The 15,323-nt window shown below is 40.0% G+C and overlaps 1 protein-coding gene across 2 annotated transcripts in view; it reads right to left on the bottom strand.

Annotated features, from left to right (window-relative positions):
• ascc3 (activating signal cointegrator 1 complex subunit 3) overlaps window positions 1-15,323 on the bottom strand; it is a 494,022-nt gene that overhangs the window by 91,258 nt on the left and 387,441 nt on the right. For both annotated transcript variants that reach the window (XM_048596924.1, XM_048596923.1), the window contains exons 33-34: window positions 14,265-14,397; window positions 12,389-12,514 (exon numbers count right to left, since the gene is read on the bottom strand). In XM_048596924.1, coding sequence (XP_048452881.1) covers window positions 12,389-12,514; window positions 14,265-14,397 — 259 coding nt within the window. The remainder of the gene's footprint in view (window positions 1-12,388; window positions 12,515-14,264; window positions 14,398-15,323) is intronic.

Raw genomic sequence — 15,323 nt, 5'->3', positions numbered from 1 at the left:
CGGTCTGCTCCTATGATGCTGCTTGGCCTGCTGTGTTCATCCAGCCCTGCACCTTGTTGTCTAAGGTCCCAGCACTAATCCCTGCAGAATACTACCAGTTATTGATCTCCATTCTGAAAAGCATCCTTCCACCTCTACTCCCTGTCTTCTACGACCAAGCCAGTTCTGTATCCATCTAGCCAGCACACTCTAGATCCCACGAAACGCTACCTTTTGTACTAGCCTGCCATGAGGTACCTTATCAAATGTGTTGTATAGCATAGTAGAGCAATTTATTGTCACTTGTATTTATGAAAATACAGTGAGATGTGCATAAGTCGCCATAATACGCCATAATTTTAATTACAGAAATCCTAAAAAGAAATAATTGAAGCAAAGTTAAGACAAAGCTCATCTTTTGTTTCCTCCACAGCTCCTGGGTTTCTGAAGTGGCTGTGGGAAGTGCCGCTGAAGCTGCCTGAGGCCGCCAAACAAGATTTCCAGACTGGAGACCCACCGAGCTGCCACTGCTGAAACCTACACCAAAAATGTTGCTGCATTGCTGCCATAGCCAGGTGGAATAGCCCGGACCCGACAAATTGTTGACGCTGAAGCAGTCGTGACTTCAGTGGCCGCCCGATGTCGCCACTGCTACAGCACCACACCGCCGCCAGGAGGAATGAACCAGATCAACTGAATCACCGACAATGAAGCATTCGAGAAAGCCGCGGCCAACATGGTCACGAGGAACTCACATCCAGATGAACCACATTGCCAGCACTGCAGCAGGCTCTCACAACTGCCTTCCTCCACTGCAGCCGCAGAAAAGAATTTTAGTACAAAAGAGAAATGAAGAAACAAAAAAAAAAGAACAAAGAAGAATGCAGCTGGTCAGCTGAGTGGGAAGGTATGGGCACAGGATGCGGACAACGTCCACTGCTCTTTCCTCATCAATCATTCTTGTCACTTCGTCAAAAAACTCAATCAACTTTGTAAGACATGACCTTCCCCCCACAACCCATGCTGTCTATCACTAACAAGTCCATTCGCTTCCAAATGTGAATAAATCCTGTCTCTCAGTATCTTCTCCAACAGCTTCCCCACCACCAATGACATCAGGATACTACTTGATCGTTCAAGGCAACGAAACTGTATTTGCAAGATGACAAAAATATGTTTAATATTGCCACGTGTTAATAGCTGGCTTTGTTTGTCAGGCTGTCTGCACCTGTGATTCAGTATGAGCATCAGGAGCCAGGGATCTCACGGGACAAAGGAATCACATCAGTTAGCTGAGAATTGGGTGAAGACCTGAAAGATTCACTTCCCGAGACCACAACCAGATTGGCTGCAATCTTATTAGCGGCGGGTCAGGTTTGAAGGGTTGAATGGCCTATTCCTGTTCCTATGTCCTATGGTGCTATATTGTTGGCACGGACCAGCTGCACATTCATGAGGTGGAATCTGGGAATCTGACTGGCTGGTTTGTTATAGGAACATAAGATCTAAGATCAGGAGAATGCAGTTCCGCCTATGGAGCCTCCTCCACCATTTTATACTGTTGGCTGATCTCATCTTGGCCTCACTACCAATTTCCTGCCCATTCCCAAGAATCCTGTTAAGATTTAAAAATCTGTCTATCTTCTCCTTAAATTTATTCTGTGTTCCGACATCCACCGCAGTCTGGTGCTAGTGAATTCCACAGATTCACTACCCTTTCAGAGAAGTAATTCCTCCTCATCTGTTTTAGAAACCTGTTGGACTGTAACCTGGTGTCATCATACCTCAATTAGATCTCCTCTCATTCTGCTAAACATCAGTAAGTAAAGGCCTAAACTGCTCAATCTCTCCCCATAAGACAAACTGTTTATCTCCGGAATCGATCTAGCAAACCGTCTCTGAACCACCTCTCATACAATTACATCTTTGCTCAAGCAAGGGTACAAAAACTGTAAGCAAAACTCAAGATGCAGTCTCACTAATGCCTTGTACAATTGCTACAACACTTCTCTCCTTTTGTACTTCATTCCTTTAGCAATAAATGCCAAAATTCTATGTGCTCTCCTTATTACCTGCTTTATCTGCAGATTAGTTTTCCGCAATTCGTGCATGAGGTCACCCAGATCCCTCTGCACTGAAGGATTTTTGAAGTTCTTTTCTGTTTGGATAATAAGTTTCCTTTTTATTCTTCCAGCCAAAATGGATAACCTCATTCTTACAGATACTATCTACCAAACTTTGGCCCATTCAGCTAACCTATCCATATCCATTTATAATTGTATTTCTTCATTACAACTTAGTTTCCCACTTATTTTAGGGTCATCTGCAAATCTGGCTACAGTACTTTCTATCCCCGCATCCAAGTTATCAATATAAATTGTAAAATGTTGAGGCCCAAAGGCAGAACCTTGTGGCAACCCACCAGAGAAAAATCAATTTATCTAAACTCTCTGCTTTCTGTTGAAAATGTCCCATTATTACTTACTTAATAATGGATTCCACCAAATTCCCAACAACAGGCATTAAGCTAACTGATCTACAGTTTTCTACTTCCTACTTCCCTCCTTTGTTGAGGAGGGTTTTCAGTTCCATGATGGCTATGTGCGTTCATTTGATGACTCCTGGAACTGAGAGAATAGATCGGCTACAGCAAAGCCAAATTCACTTTTGGCATCTGCTGGCCCATCTGCCTCAAAATGGACATAGTTCCTCATCGGCTGGAATAGAGCAGCCTTGATCTGCCTGAGGCTGTGATGAGCTTTTGAGGTCACCGCTGCTGACTGGTCTGCAGTTTACTGTGCTTGGGAGGACTTTTGAGATGCAGAGTTAGGTGGTGCTGCACCAGCAACACAGATCTTCTGCTAGCAGGAGTAAAGAAGAACTGACTGGGGAAAGTAAGGAAAATGTATGTGTTCACAAACTTGAGTGCAGGGCAGTAGGGACCAAAGTTCAAAGAAAAACGTTTTTGCTGAAAAAAAAATGAGGAAATAGATACAAGGGAATAAGAAAGTGGAAGGAAATCTTATTGTCCACTAATTTTCTAATTAATTAGCATTTTACAGTTTTTACATTTTGCAAGTCTGTGGAATATCAATAGTCAAAACATACTGCTTTAATTAGTGGGGGTCTGTTGTTGGTACAATGGAGTGTTGGGCTGAATAATTAGGCAGTCTCATTAGAATTAGCACATAATTGGTCTTAAATCTGCTGCACATTCTTAAAGATAGGTTTAACACATCTGCACTGGGTGTGTAGGTGTAAGTTTGGGTTTTTTAAATATAATATGAATCAATAGTCCATATGTTGTATATATCATTTCATTTCGATCCTAAATTCATTTTAAAGCACTTCAAGGCTTTTTATGATATAAGTGTATTAATTACCACTGAAGATGTGCACCACGTCCAAAATACCATGTCCAAAATACCATGTCAAATACAATTTGCAAACTTATTATTCAGGTTATTTTCAAAAGCTAAAATAATGGGCTTACTCTATGGAGACAACTTTTTTTTGTGTGCTTCAAGGCACAAAGCTACTATACCTTGATGGAAGGAGAATAAGATTTGAATTTATATCATGGCTGATCAATTCTCTCCAAAGTATTCAAACTGTTGCACATAAAGTAGACAGATGGGTTCTTGGTTTAATCCCCTACTGAAATTCAATGCAGCATTCCTTCAGTTTTGCACTGAACTGCTGGCATAAGTTTTTTTAAGTCCTGAAATGGAATGGTGTGAACCCACAATTTTCTGACTCAGAGTTGAAACCTAAACCTATCGCATTCAATTTGATGATGGTTGACTTGACTGTGGCCTTAATTCCACTTTCCTCCTTGATGTCCTTTGTAATCTTTGACTCCCTTGTTAATCAAAATTCTGTCAGGCTTGAATATATTCACTGGCCAAGTATCCATTGCTCTCTCTGGTAGAAAATTTCAAAGACTAACAATCCTCGGAGAGAAAAAAAAAATCCTCATTCCCATCTTAAAAGGGGCCAAATATTTTTAAACTATGTCCCCAGTGTTAGGTTTATGATAGCATAAATCCTGTCAAGTCCCATTAGAATCTTACATATATCGATAAGATCATCTCTCATTTTTCTAAACTCCAATAAGTATAGGCTCAACCTGCTCAACCTTTCCTCATATGAAAATCCTTTCACCTCAGACATCAGTTCAATGAATTGTCTCTGAACTGTTAGGAAGTATATCACTCCTTAAGAAAGGACACCAAAACTGTTATACAGCATTCAAGGTCTCACGCTCTGTAATGTTGCTGTAAAGCCTAATTTATTGTAAGGGAACGGAATATAAAAGACCAAAATTCTATTTGACTTCCTAATTACTTGCTGTAGCTGAATGATAGCTTGTGCTTTATGTACAAGGATAGCCAGATCCCTATGCACTGCAGCATTCCGCATGCTCTCTCTATCTAAATAATATACTGCTTTTTTATTCTTCTTGCCAAAGTGGATAACCTTCACATTTTCTAACATTATAGATCAACAGGCGATATTTTGCCTACTTAATTAACCTATTGATATCCCTTCACGCAGACTCTGTGTCCTCCTCACAACTTACTTTGCTATTTACCTGCAATAAATTTGGTCCTTTCACCCAAATCATTAACATAGAAGGCAAATTGCTGAGGCTCTAGCATTGATCACTGTGACACTTCACTCATTGCAGAATGTTAACCTGAAAATGGCACATATACCTCAAAGTTTCTGCCTTTTGTTAGTTAATCAATTCTCTATCTATGTTAATATATCACCCCCTACACCATAAGCTCATTGCTTATGCAGGCACCTTTTAAGTGCTACTTTATCCTATGACTTTTTCAAATTCAGTGTACCACATCTAAAGCTTCTTTTATCTACTCTGTTTGAAGCATTCTCAAAGAATTTGTAAATTTGTCAAATACTATTTTTTTATATAAACTATGTTGACTCTGTCTGATTGCATGATGATTTTCTACATGCTTTGCTGCTAGCTTTTTAACAATGGGCTCCAGCATTTTCCCACTAATAGAGATTAGACAAATTGGCTAAGACTTCCTGCTTCCTGTCTGCATCCTTTCTTGAACAGAGGTATTATGTTTGGTTTCCCATTCCAGAATTTAGGGAATTTTGGAAGATACATCCTTTACCTTTGCAGCTACTTCCTCTAAGACCCCAGGATGCAGGTATCTAGTCCACGAAACTTTGTTGCATTAGTTTTCTTAGAACTTTATTGTTAGTGATAATGTTTGCTTTAAATTTCTCCCTTCTTTTTGCCCATTGTTTTCAAATATTCATGAGAATGTTGTCCTCTATGCTATCCAGACAGATACAAAATATGTATTCAAAAATCCCTGCCATTTCCTGGTTTCTTATGATTAATTCCCCAGTCTAATTTATTTTTAAAACTAAAATAATTTCCAAAAGATTGTGTAGAATTCTAAGGGCAGACGAAAAGAATTTGTGCATCAGTAATATCAGAGAAAAGTGACATAACTGGCACAAGATCCCATTCCTCAAACACCCCTTATAATGTGAAGGATGCACGTGAAACTTTTTCCACAAGGTAGGTTTAGAAAAATCTATAAATACCATAGATGTATATAACACATAGTGCAGATATCAATTATAATATACTCTTTAATGGGACTGAGTATTAATTTTTAGACTAACTGAATTGTGAATTTAGACATACTGTTATAACATATTCTTGGATATTTATCATTTGTTGTGTTTCAATGTAGTCTGGGACTTGAGAGAAAACAAACTAATATTTCTGTAGTGCCCTTACTATAATAAACCATCTCATGGAGATTACAGTAAAGTGATAGAACCAGTTTTCAGTGCTTAGGACTTAGGCAGCTGAATGCATGGGCTTTAAAGGAGTTATAAAAGTTGGGAATATTAGAGGTTTGAATTGGTATCATGAGCACTTAGACCTTGGGGAATCATAGTGGGAAGATATTACAGAGATGAAAGGGATGAGATCAAGGAAGGATTTTGAAAACTGTGATGAGATTTATAAACTCAAGGCACTGTTTGATGAGGAGCAAATCATCAGGTTGATTAAAGTAACAATTCTAAGAAGATGGATAATTTTTTTTGTGTTGGACGGTGTTTGTTTTTCATGTGTAATTATGTAAATAAACATTAATTCTGTAAACATTAGCCCTAATTCTATCATTCCTCAACTGGCTTTCTTGAATAGATCAGGAGATGTGTGGTAGGTAGTTTATTTTGAGATATCCTAGATTTGACTGACATCCGTCCTGTGGCGCTAACTTTAAAAGGCAGTTGGAGAAACACTGTTAGGCTGGAACTGTCCTGCACAGTTTCTGAGATTTGCCCCGGACATGGCAGACAAGGAAAATTTTGCATCCCACATTGCAGACTACGGACCTGAAGTTCCTGCTTGATGGAGTGATGCACAGATGGGATTGTTGTCTTCCTCCAGGCCACCAAAGGAGGCCACAACACCAGACCTCATAGCGTGGTCTGAGGTTGGCACCCAGGTCAGTGCAGTTTCAACCATTTGGAGCAATGCACAGCAAGGTAGGAAGGGGGTGAACAACCTTCTCCCGTCCGCCAGTGTTACACGCCATCCCTTTCGGATACCACACAGTCAATCCATGTCTATTACTGTACCCAACTCTCACCAGGTCATGCTCTAGTACTCTTACTATTGCTGTCTCCAACCCCCAAACTCACTAACCCAGCCTGCTCTCTGTGCTGCATATGTTGTCACTTGGGACATCTCCAACTCCACTTGCACCAAAAATAACAGCTGTGCTAACAACATTGATATCCCTTAACATCTTCCTTTCTCTCATTCCAAGAGTAAAACAGCTCCCAATATGGACGAAGGATGCAAAACCTCATCCCTTATGTGGAAAGCATCCTGACCCTGACCAATCCAAGTGGCTGACTGAATAGCCAAGCTTCTGGACTGGTATTGGATACTGTCCTTGTCTATCTGTGCTGGGCACCCATGAACCAAGGCCATCGCCCTTGGCTTCACTGAGGATTGCTAAAAACGTGACAAACATTCTGGTTTTATGACTGTGCCAAATGGCACAGCAAACTGCAGTACGAGAGACTGGTATGTCTGGCTGAGGGGGAAAGAAGCAAAAAGACCAGGCAAGGAAATGCAAGGCAGGGATGCCAGGCTCAGAGTGAGTAAGCACTATGACTACAAGCATGTAGCCTGAAGATGCAGTCCAGTCCATGAACTGGGTGCATGCCTCTGAGCACACAGTGACCTTGTAGCAATATTACAAAGATAGTGCTCGTGTAGCCCAGGGTGCAGGACTGAAGTGCAGGAGCATAAGTGGGCCTGAGCTGAGGGTTCTTGGAGGCTGGCAGATGTTGAATGCCAATGTCCGTACACAGGGGTGAATGTGGCCAGGGTCCACGCAGCTGCCCTGAGATGCTGGTACCCTGTGTCTAACATGGAGGTTCTTGGGACAAGGTAGCAAACTGAGGTAGGCCTTCTCTTCAATGCTGAGATTTCTGACATTAACTTTGTTTGGAGTGTTTAGTAAGATTGGAAGCTGAATGTTAATAAGGTGAGTTGTGCTAGTAATGAAGTGTTTAGCAAGCAATAGTCCACCTCAACTGGCAACTTGACTCTGTATAATGAAAAACTTGCCTCGCTAGCCAGCAGACGCATAAAGGATTCAGCAAGTTGGTCCTGATGTTGAGAAACAGCTCACCAGAATTCTCATACAATTCTGCTACAAATCTCACCACAGGCCACACTGTTCACAATCCTATAGGATTCTGCCCACAGCACTGATGCCAAGAGGCAGAGAGGTACAGCTGGCTATTGTTAGTCTGCCTAAGGAAAGTTATGCTATTATTTCAGATGATGCTGCTGAGAGTTAGCATATAGATAAGAAAAAGCAAGAGCCAAAGTCAGATTTTTGGAGATTGTCCGACTACCACAGGAGGGACGAACAAAACTGATAAGTGAAGTAAAACCTAGCTGAAGAGTCATTACAGCAATTGGAGTAGACTTCGAGCTAAGCTTTCTCAAAAGTTGAAAACTGTTAAAGTGGAAGAGAAAGGATAATTTACTTCTGTTCTAATCAAGTAGGATGTGATTTTGTGACATTGGTAAGAGCCTGATTTGATATTTGAAGGGAACAGACGTCTAATTGGAGTGACTTGTGACAGAAAGTGACACTCAAGCATTTTGGAGAAGTAGCAGGTCTGAGTTTGCAAAGATAGAGGGTCAAAGGTTAGTTTTATGAGGTAAGTGAAGATGAGGATGACAGAACTGAAGGATAGGGGGCGAAGAAGGAAAGCTGAGTGGTCAGTGGTTTTACCTGCAATACGGTTTAGAGAGGAAGAATGGTGTGTCATGGCCAAGACATGTCTCAAAATGGTACGGCGGAAGATAGAACAAAAGAGGGAGATGCAAATTGATAAATTGCTAATGTATGGATAACGAGAATGATGTACTAAATATACTATGTCATGAACCTCGTTTCTTAAATTTAAATATTAAACAAAATGTTAATGCTAAAAGCACCAAAACAAAAAAAAAATCCCAACAAAGAGATTCAAATCGAATTATCTTAAGGAAAGGGTAAACCCACAAATTACAACGCACAGAATGATAGCAAATGAAACACATCAATGTTTTCTGATAACCAAGCAAAAAATATCAACAAATATAAATTCATGCCATTGATGTATTTGCAAATCAAGGCAAGTGTTCTTGTGCAAAATCTAAGTTTTGATCAGGATAAGTTGATTGACTGGAGACCAGTTTATAAATCAATTTAAGGAGTGTAATTAGAAAACACTTCTAACAAATGAAGTTTCCAACTCTCTTCCCCAAAGTGATGTTAGATCATTGGTTCATTTTAAACCTGAGATTTTTTCACCTAAAGCTAGGAAATATTGGGTGAAAGCAGTTAATATTCAGTAATTCTCCTGTTCTTATGTTCAAGGATTGTCTTGATTTCACTGAATTTGTTTTTAAAGTTATGCAAAGGTTTTGTTTACAGGGGAAAACCTAGCTAATAGGAATTTCCTTTAAAATAATGAGGAGAATTGTGCTTACAGCAGATAATATTTTCCTAGTATCTCCCATCTGGAATCCATTAATAATGTAACTGCAAACCATATGTGGAAGTGCATTACGCCTTCCCCCTCAAAATACCTGGTATTCTGGTTAGCTTGTATATTTGGATGGCTGGATCTCTCACAGTTGAGATCACCTGTAATCAGGATGACAGATGAAGCAAAAACCTAAGTTTTTACACCAGTGATGAGGAAGACTGCTTTTCCTGTGGGTGTCAGTCCCTGGTGTTGCTCTGCCTGTGCCTTGTGAAAGCATCCGCCTAAACCAGCAACAACTTGGAATCATAGAAGAGTAATTAGAAAGCACAAGTGACATAGAGCCAAAGAAGAAGACATTGTGGCATACAGGCTTAGACTTTTCTCGCACTGGATGACACATTAAATGGCAATATTGCAAACTTCACTGACTGCTGCCAAACACAGTGCCTACAACCAGTAAAACACCCTTTTAGCACATTTCACATCCACAGTGCCAGCACTGATCGGGAACTGATAATCACTTTGAATGACCCAACCTGCACATCTTTGGACTGTGGGATGAAACCAGGGCATCTGAAAGAAACCCACCCAGACACGGGGAGAATGTGCAAACTCCACACAGACAGTTGCCTGAGGCTGGTATTGAACCAGGGTCCCTGACGCTGTGAGGCAGCAGTGCTAACCACTGAGCCACCGTGCCACCTCCTTTTTGATATTTTGTGCTAGTTTTCTTTCATAGTTTATCTTAGCTCTTTTTATTATTTTTTTAGTATTCTTTTGTTTATGTTTGGAAGTTTCCCAATCTTCCATCCTGCCACTGGCCTTTGCAATATGGGATGCCTTAGTTTTTGACTTTATATCATCCTTGACCTATTAATTTAACCATGGATTTTTTTTAGCCCCATTATCATCTTTCTTCCTCACTGGCATATATTTTAATTGCGAGGAATTGAGTAGCTCCTTAAACAACTGCCACTGCTCTTCCACTGACTTACCTTTTAGCCTTCCTGTCCAATCTACTTGGGCCAAATCTGTCCTCATGCCTACGTAACTCCCTTTGTTTAATTCCAGAACCCTACTGTGGGACTCTACTTTCTTACCCTCAAACTGAATTTTGAATTTTATGACACTATGGTCACTACTCCCTAGAGGATCCTTAACTATGATGTCATCAATCAATCTCTCTTTATTATACAATACCAAATCCAGAGTAGCCTACTCCCTGGTTGGTTCCACAACATACTGTTCCAAGAAACAATCTCTAATACATGCAATTAACTCTTCTTCCAGGCCAGCCTCGCCAATTTGATTCAACCAATCTACATGCATGTTAAACTCACCCATGATTATTACTGCACCTTTGTTGCAAGCCTCTAATAGTTCCTGGTTTATACTGTGCCCCACTGTGGAACTACTCCTACCAAGTACTTCTTCCCTTTGCTAGTTCTTATTTTTACACAGACTGATTCCATATCTTGATCTCCTGTGCTTATGTCATTTCTCATTACAGCACTGATCCGTTCCTTTACCAGCAAAGCTACACCACCTCCTTTCCCTTTCAGTCTATCTTTCCGAAATGCTGAGTACCCTTGGATATTCAATTCCCAGACCTGGTCTCCCTGTATCCATGTCTCAGTAATCACTACCAAATCGTACCCTTTTGTTTCTATTTGTGCCATTAACTGATTAATTTTGTTTCAAATGCTTCGTGTATTTACATACAAAGCTTTTAAATTTGTTCTACTGGTTTAGAAGGATATGGGCCAAATGCTGGCAAATGGGACTAAGTCAGATTGGGATATCTGATCAGTGCGGATGAGTTGGACTGAAGTGTTTGTTTCCATGCTCTATGACTATGTGGGATGCCAACCACAGCTACAAAGCCAAGCAGATGCTGACTGGTATTGTTGACAAAATTTACATCGCAGCAAGCAACCTGTCAGTCACTTGTGTATGTATTTACACATTGCTGACTGGGAGATCTGGCATAAATGTATGATGGGTCTTGGAGGAAGTTGGAGGCAAAAATGTTGACGGCAATGGTGTCCATGACAACTACTGGTTAAGTGTGGCCATCAGATCCAGTAGGTATCAGGTTGTTATTTGCAGGTGACTGGTTTCATCTGACAAACATTGTGAACCTCCTGAGACAATAATGTTCAGACATGACTCTCTGCCTATACATGTACCACTGACTTGAATTAACTCCATTTCTCCATCATTCCACAGATTCTGGCTGACCTGCTGAGTTTTTCTAGCATCTTGTGGTTCCACATCACTTGTATACTCTTTTATTGGAGGTGTCTCAGTCTAGTTGCACTTCCCTATAGATTATCTGCAGGCACTACTGCTTATTCTGTAACTGCTCTCTAATTCGAGATGTCCGCACTAACTTCTCAACATTTACTCTGTCAAGTGTGGCACTTTATTAAATGCCTCCTGAAAATTGAAATATAATAGATGTATTTGGCCACCCTGGAGCCATCCCTCTGCAATATCTATCAAGTAGCATTCATCTATTTCTATTTGTAAGACCAGTTTTATCTTATTATAAATGCTGAATGCATTAAAACAAAGCATTAAAACTTTGAATTTTTACCATTATTACTCTGATTGTAATTTCTGCTGTACTTTTCTGCATATATTTAGTTGGTACCTATGTGGATCTTTCCCCTCCCACACCAAGTTCCTTGTCAGCACACTAGAGACGTCCTGAACATTGGCACCTCCTGATTTAAACCGATTTGTCAATTGAAAGACACGGGAGAAATATCCACCAATCTCCCAGCTGTTTTCCTGTGCTGTCCCACACTGCCTCATACAGGAAGAAATAAGTTGAAGAAGATCCCTGCCATTTTTAAGCTGCCATTGTCACTGCCCTTCTCACATAGGTTCGATCTCCTCTTTATTATGTATCTGGCCTAGTATTCCACGTTGTTTGAGAAACTGCTGACTCTGCTCCTTCTCCTGCTTTTTATGAAGGTGCTGTTCCTTCTCTCAGATGCTCTTTCTGAAGATGCTGTTCTCTTGTGCTGTTTCAGAAGCACAAGCTCTTCCTCTCTCTTCTTCAGTTGGCTTCACAATAATGCTGATCCACTGTGTGCTCCTCCCTCGTCTGCTTCACAACAACGCTGACTCACTGCACATTCCTCGAAGGAAATCACATCAGAGCGGTGCTCAAGAGTTAAATTTAAAATTCATCAATTTGGCAAAGATGTTGTGGAAAATGACGCTGGTGCTAGGTTTCAAATTATAATTTTAAAACCATGCAACGGAGATATACGAATTAGAATTTGCCAGAACCAAACTAAATCTGAGACAGTAAAGCATCATTACTGACCTGGGATTCATGATAAGACGCCGAAAAAAGTAGGTCCAGGTAATGTAATCCATGGCATCCTGCTTGGATGAAATAGTTCCAGCAGAAATTTCAGCATTCATGTGATCAGAAAGTACCTCCAATAAACTGCAATGTACAGAATGCATATTAGTAATGCATCAACTTTGACTGCCAGACTTTATGAAATGGCTGTATTTTACACGCTTTTACATCCGTTTTAAGGTAAAACAGAATGCCTCAGAGTTGGTGGTGATGGTAGTGGTGAGGACAAAGAGGTGGGATAATATGAAGTTTGTACTGGATGTCACTTTATCAGGTTGTCATGGGTCAATTGCACAGGTCAAAACTTATTTAAAGTCATGTGTGAGCTTCAACACCTGGACATAATGGAAAAAGCAACAAGCTTCACTGTAGTAGACTCTTAGATTCTGAGAATCAGAGACACTGAAAGCTTTAACATTGGGTGCATTGAGATGGGGAGGGTGGAGTAGAATCACGGTAGGTGATGACGAAAAGGACAGCTTTTGGGTTAACCATCTAAAAGAAGCATTGTTGGGGATGGAACTCATGTTCAGATAAATAAAGATTTTGAAAAAGTTAGAGACAGTGCAGCCACTTTGGAAGATCAAGACTGGTAAAGCATGGAGAAGGGATCCTGTTAATATCAAGAAGAGCTGGGCTTTAAATTTAAGACTACATGTCTGTGGAGAATGTGAAAAAATGTATAAATGTGCAGTGTTAAGAATTCAGGGATAGGTGGATTGCCTTTCCTGCAGTTTTGTGTATTAGTTGTAAATTAAGTAATGTTTAATCAATGTTAATTTTTGCTTGTTATACTAAAAGCCTTAAAACATGAAATTTCACATATTGTAATCCTATTAGGTATTGTATTTACAACTGTCTGTTCAAATATTATTGACAAAAACACAAGTGGCCTGGATTTTTTTTCCTAAACTAGTAACTGGTTGCAACAAACATATCCATTCAAAAATAACCATTCTCTCAGAACTACACTGTCAGTTATCCCATTACCTTTTAACACTTTTTTCACTGTACATGAGTAGAGTGGTGTACGCCAACTTGTCTAGCCATTTTGGCCTGCATTCTCCTTCAGAGTTGCATTTACCATTAGATGGGACAGTCTGTTTATTACGTATGTTTTTCTATAAACTCTAAAAATGTGCTTAGAGATTTATGAATTGTGGAATCTGAAATCAGGCAACTAAACTGACTCAATTCCAAGACTGATTATTAAAATGGCATTTTAAAATAAGTTTTGCCTTATGTACAGTGAGTGGTTAGAGAACTATCCATGGCTCTATTACCACCAGCAAGATTTTTGTATTTTTCCTACATAATTGCATCTCTGGTGACTACTTAGACTAGTACAAAAGTTAACTTAATTTAGAAGTGCTAGGAAGAAGGTAGTAGGTGCACTCTATCATTTTACCTTGGGATTTGGTAAAAAAAAATGCTGGCAGAAATCTCCTTAGCTTGAGGTGGCTGGTCTTAGTGAACTGAATTTTGCCTAATTTTGTTGCTAAAACTGAAGCACTCGTGAATTGTTAAATATACCTCAGAGGGGGCAGACAGAATAGTTGGTGCAGGCAACAACATGCAAGTATGCCCTGGGTTTGAAACATATTTCTCAGGTCATGTTGAAGGAGCTTTCATGTATGTTTTCATTAAACTGTTCACACAGACTTTGGGATGGACACTGGGAAAGAATTCTATTCTGCAGCACTGCCATGTTTCGCAGAACTGCAAGGTGTAAGATCAGCAGATAGACAAATTATATGTAAAACAATAGTAAATAAAAATGCCAAGTGTCCAGATGTGAACACTAGAAGGAAGTAATTCTGTAACTATAGCTCACCTTGATTCAACAGGGAAGGGTTCATAGAGAAACTTTTTATAGAAGTCTTTCTTCAAATCGTGAACTAATATCACAGCTTTGCCTTGGTCATCAAACTGAGGCCTGCCTGCACGCCCCATCATCTGCAGCACATCTGGAATGAAGCAAGTGAGAAATTTCATATTATACTTTGTTCATAATTCAAAACCAAATCCTATCTTTGCTACAACTTGGCACCAGAATGTAAGATAATTACAGGCGAAGGAATGTTACCTTGTCCATTCATCCATCTAGAAACGTTCCTAATGTACTTCTATTGTAGAATTCAATTGGTTTTTAAAATTATTTCAGTACTTATTCCTAGGATTAATGTAGCACACTTCACACCATAAGATGCAGGAGCAGAACTCAAGACCATTGAGTATGTTCCACCATGCAATGAGATCATGGTTGATCTAAAAATTGTCAACCTGCCTTTTTCCTATAACCCTTGATTCCCTTACGGATTACATATCTTTCTATCCCAGCCTTGAATATACTTCAGATGGACAGGTGAAGGAGGCTCCTCTCCACCTATCTGCTCCATTATCCAGCTTCCATCCGCCTCTCCCCGGCTGTCTCTATTTATTTCAGGGTCCCCTTCCCCTCCCCCATTTCTGAAGAAGGGTCCAGACCCGAAACGTCAGCTTTCCTGCTCCTCTGATGCTGCCTGACCTGCTATGTTCATCCAGCTCTACACCTTGTTATCTCAAGTTTTATACTCCATTCCCTTTGAAATGAAGAAGGCCAACAGTCCAGTTGTTTCGCTATTACCTGCTGAATGTGGATATTAGCTTTTTGTGATTCATGGATGAGGTCTCCTAAATCTCTCTATTCTGTAGTGTCCTGCAGTCTTTTCTCCATTTAAATAATATGCAGTTTCTCTATTCTTACTGTTAAAGTGCATAACCTCACATTTTCCTATATTATATTCCATATGACAAGTTTGTGCCCAGTCACTTAACCTGTCTATATCTCTCTTCAGAGATAGTAAGAACTGCCAATGCTGGAGTCAGAGATAACACAGTGTGGAGCTGGAGG

Source organism: Rhincodon typus, chromosome 5, assembly GCF_021869965.1.
Source record: "Rhincodon typus isolate 14 chromosome 5, sRhiTyp1.1, whole genome shotgun sequence".
Lineage (NCBI taxonomy): Eukaryota > Metazoa > Chordata > Chondrichthyes > Orectolobiformes > Rhincodontidae > Rhincodon > Rhincodon typus.
This window is presented reverse-complemented; position numbering and strand designations above follow the sequence as displayed.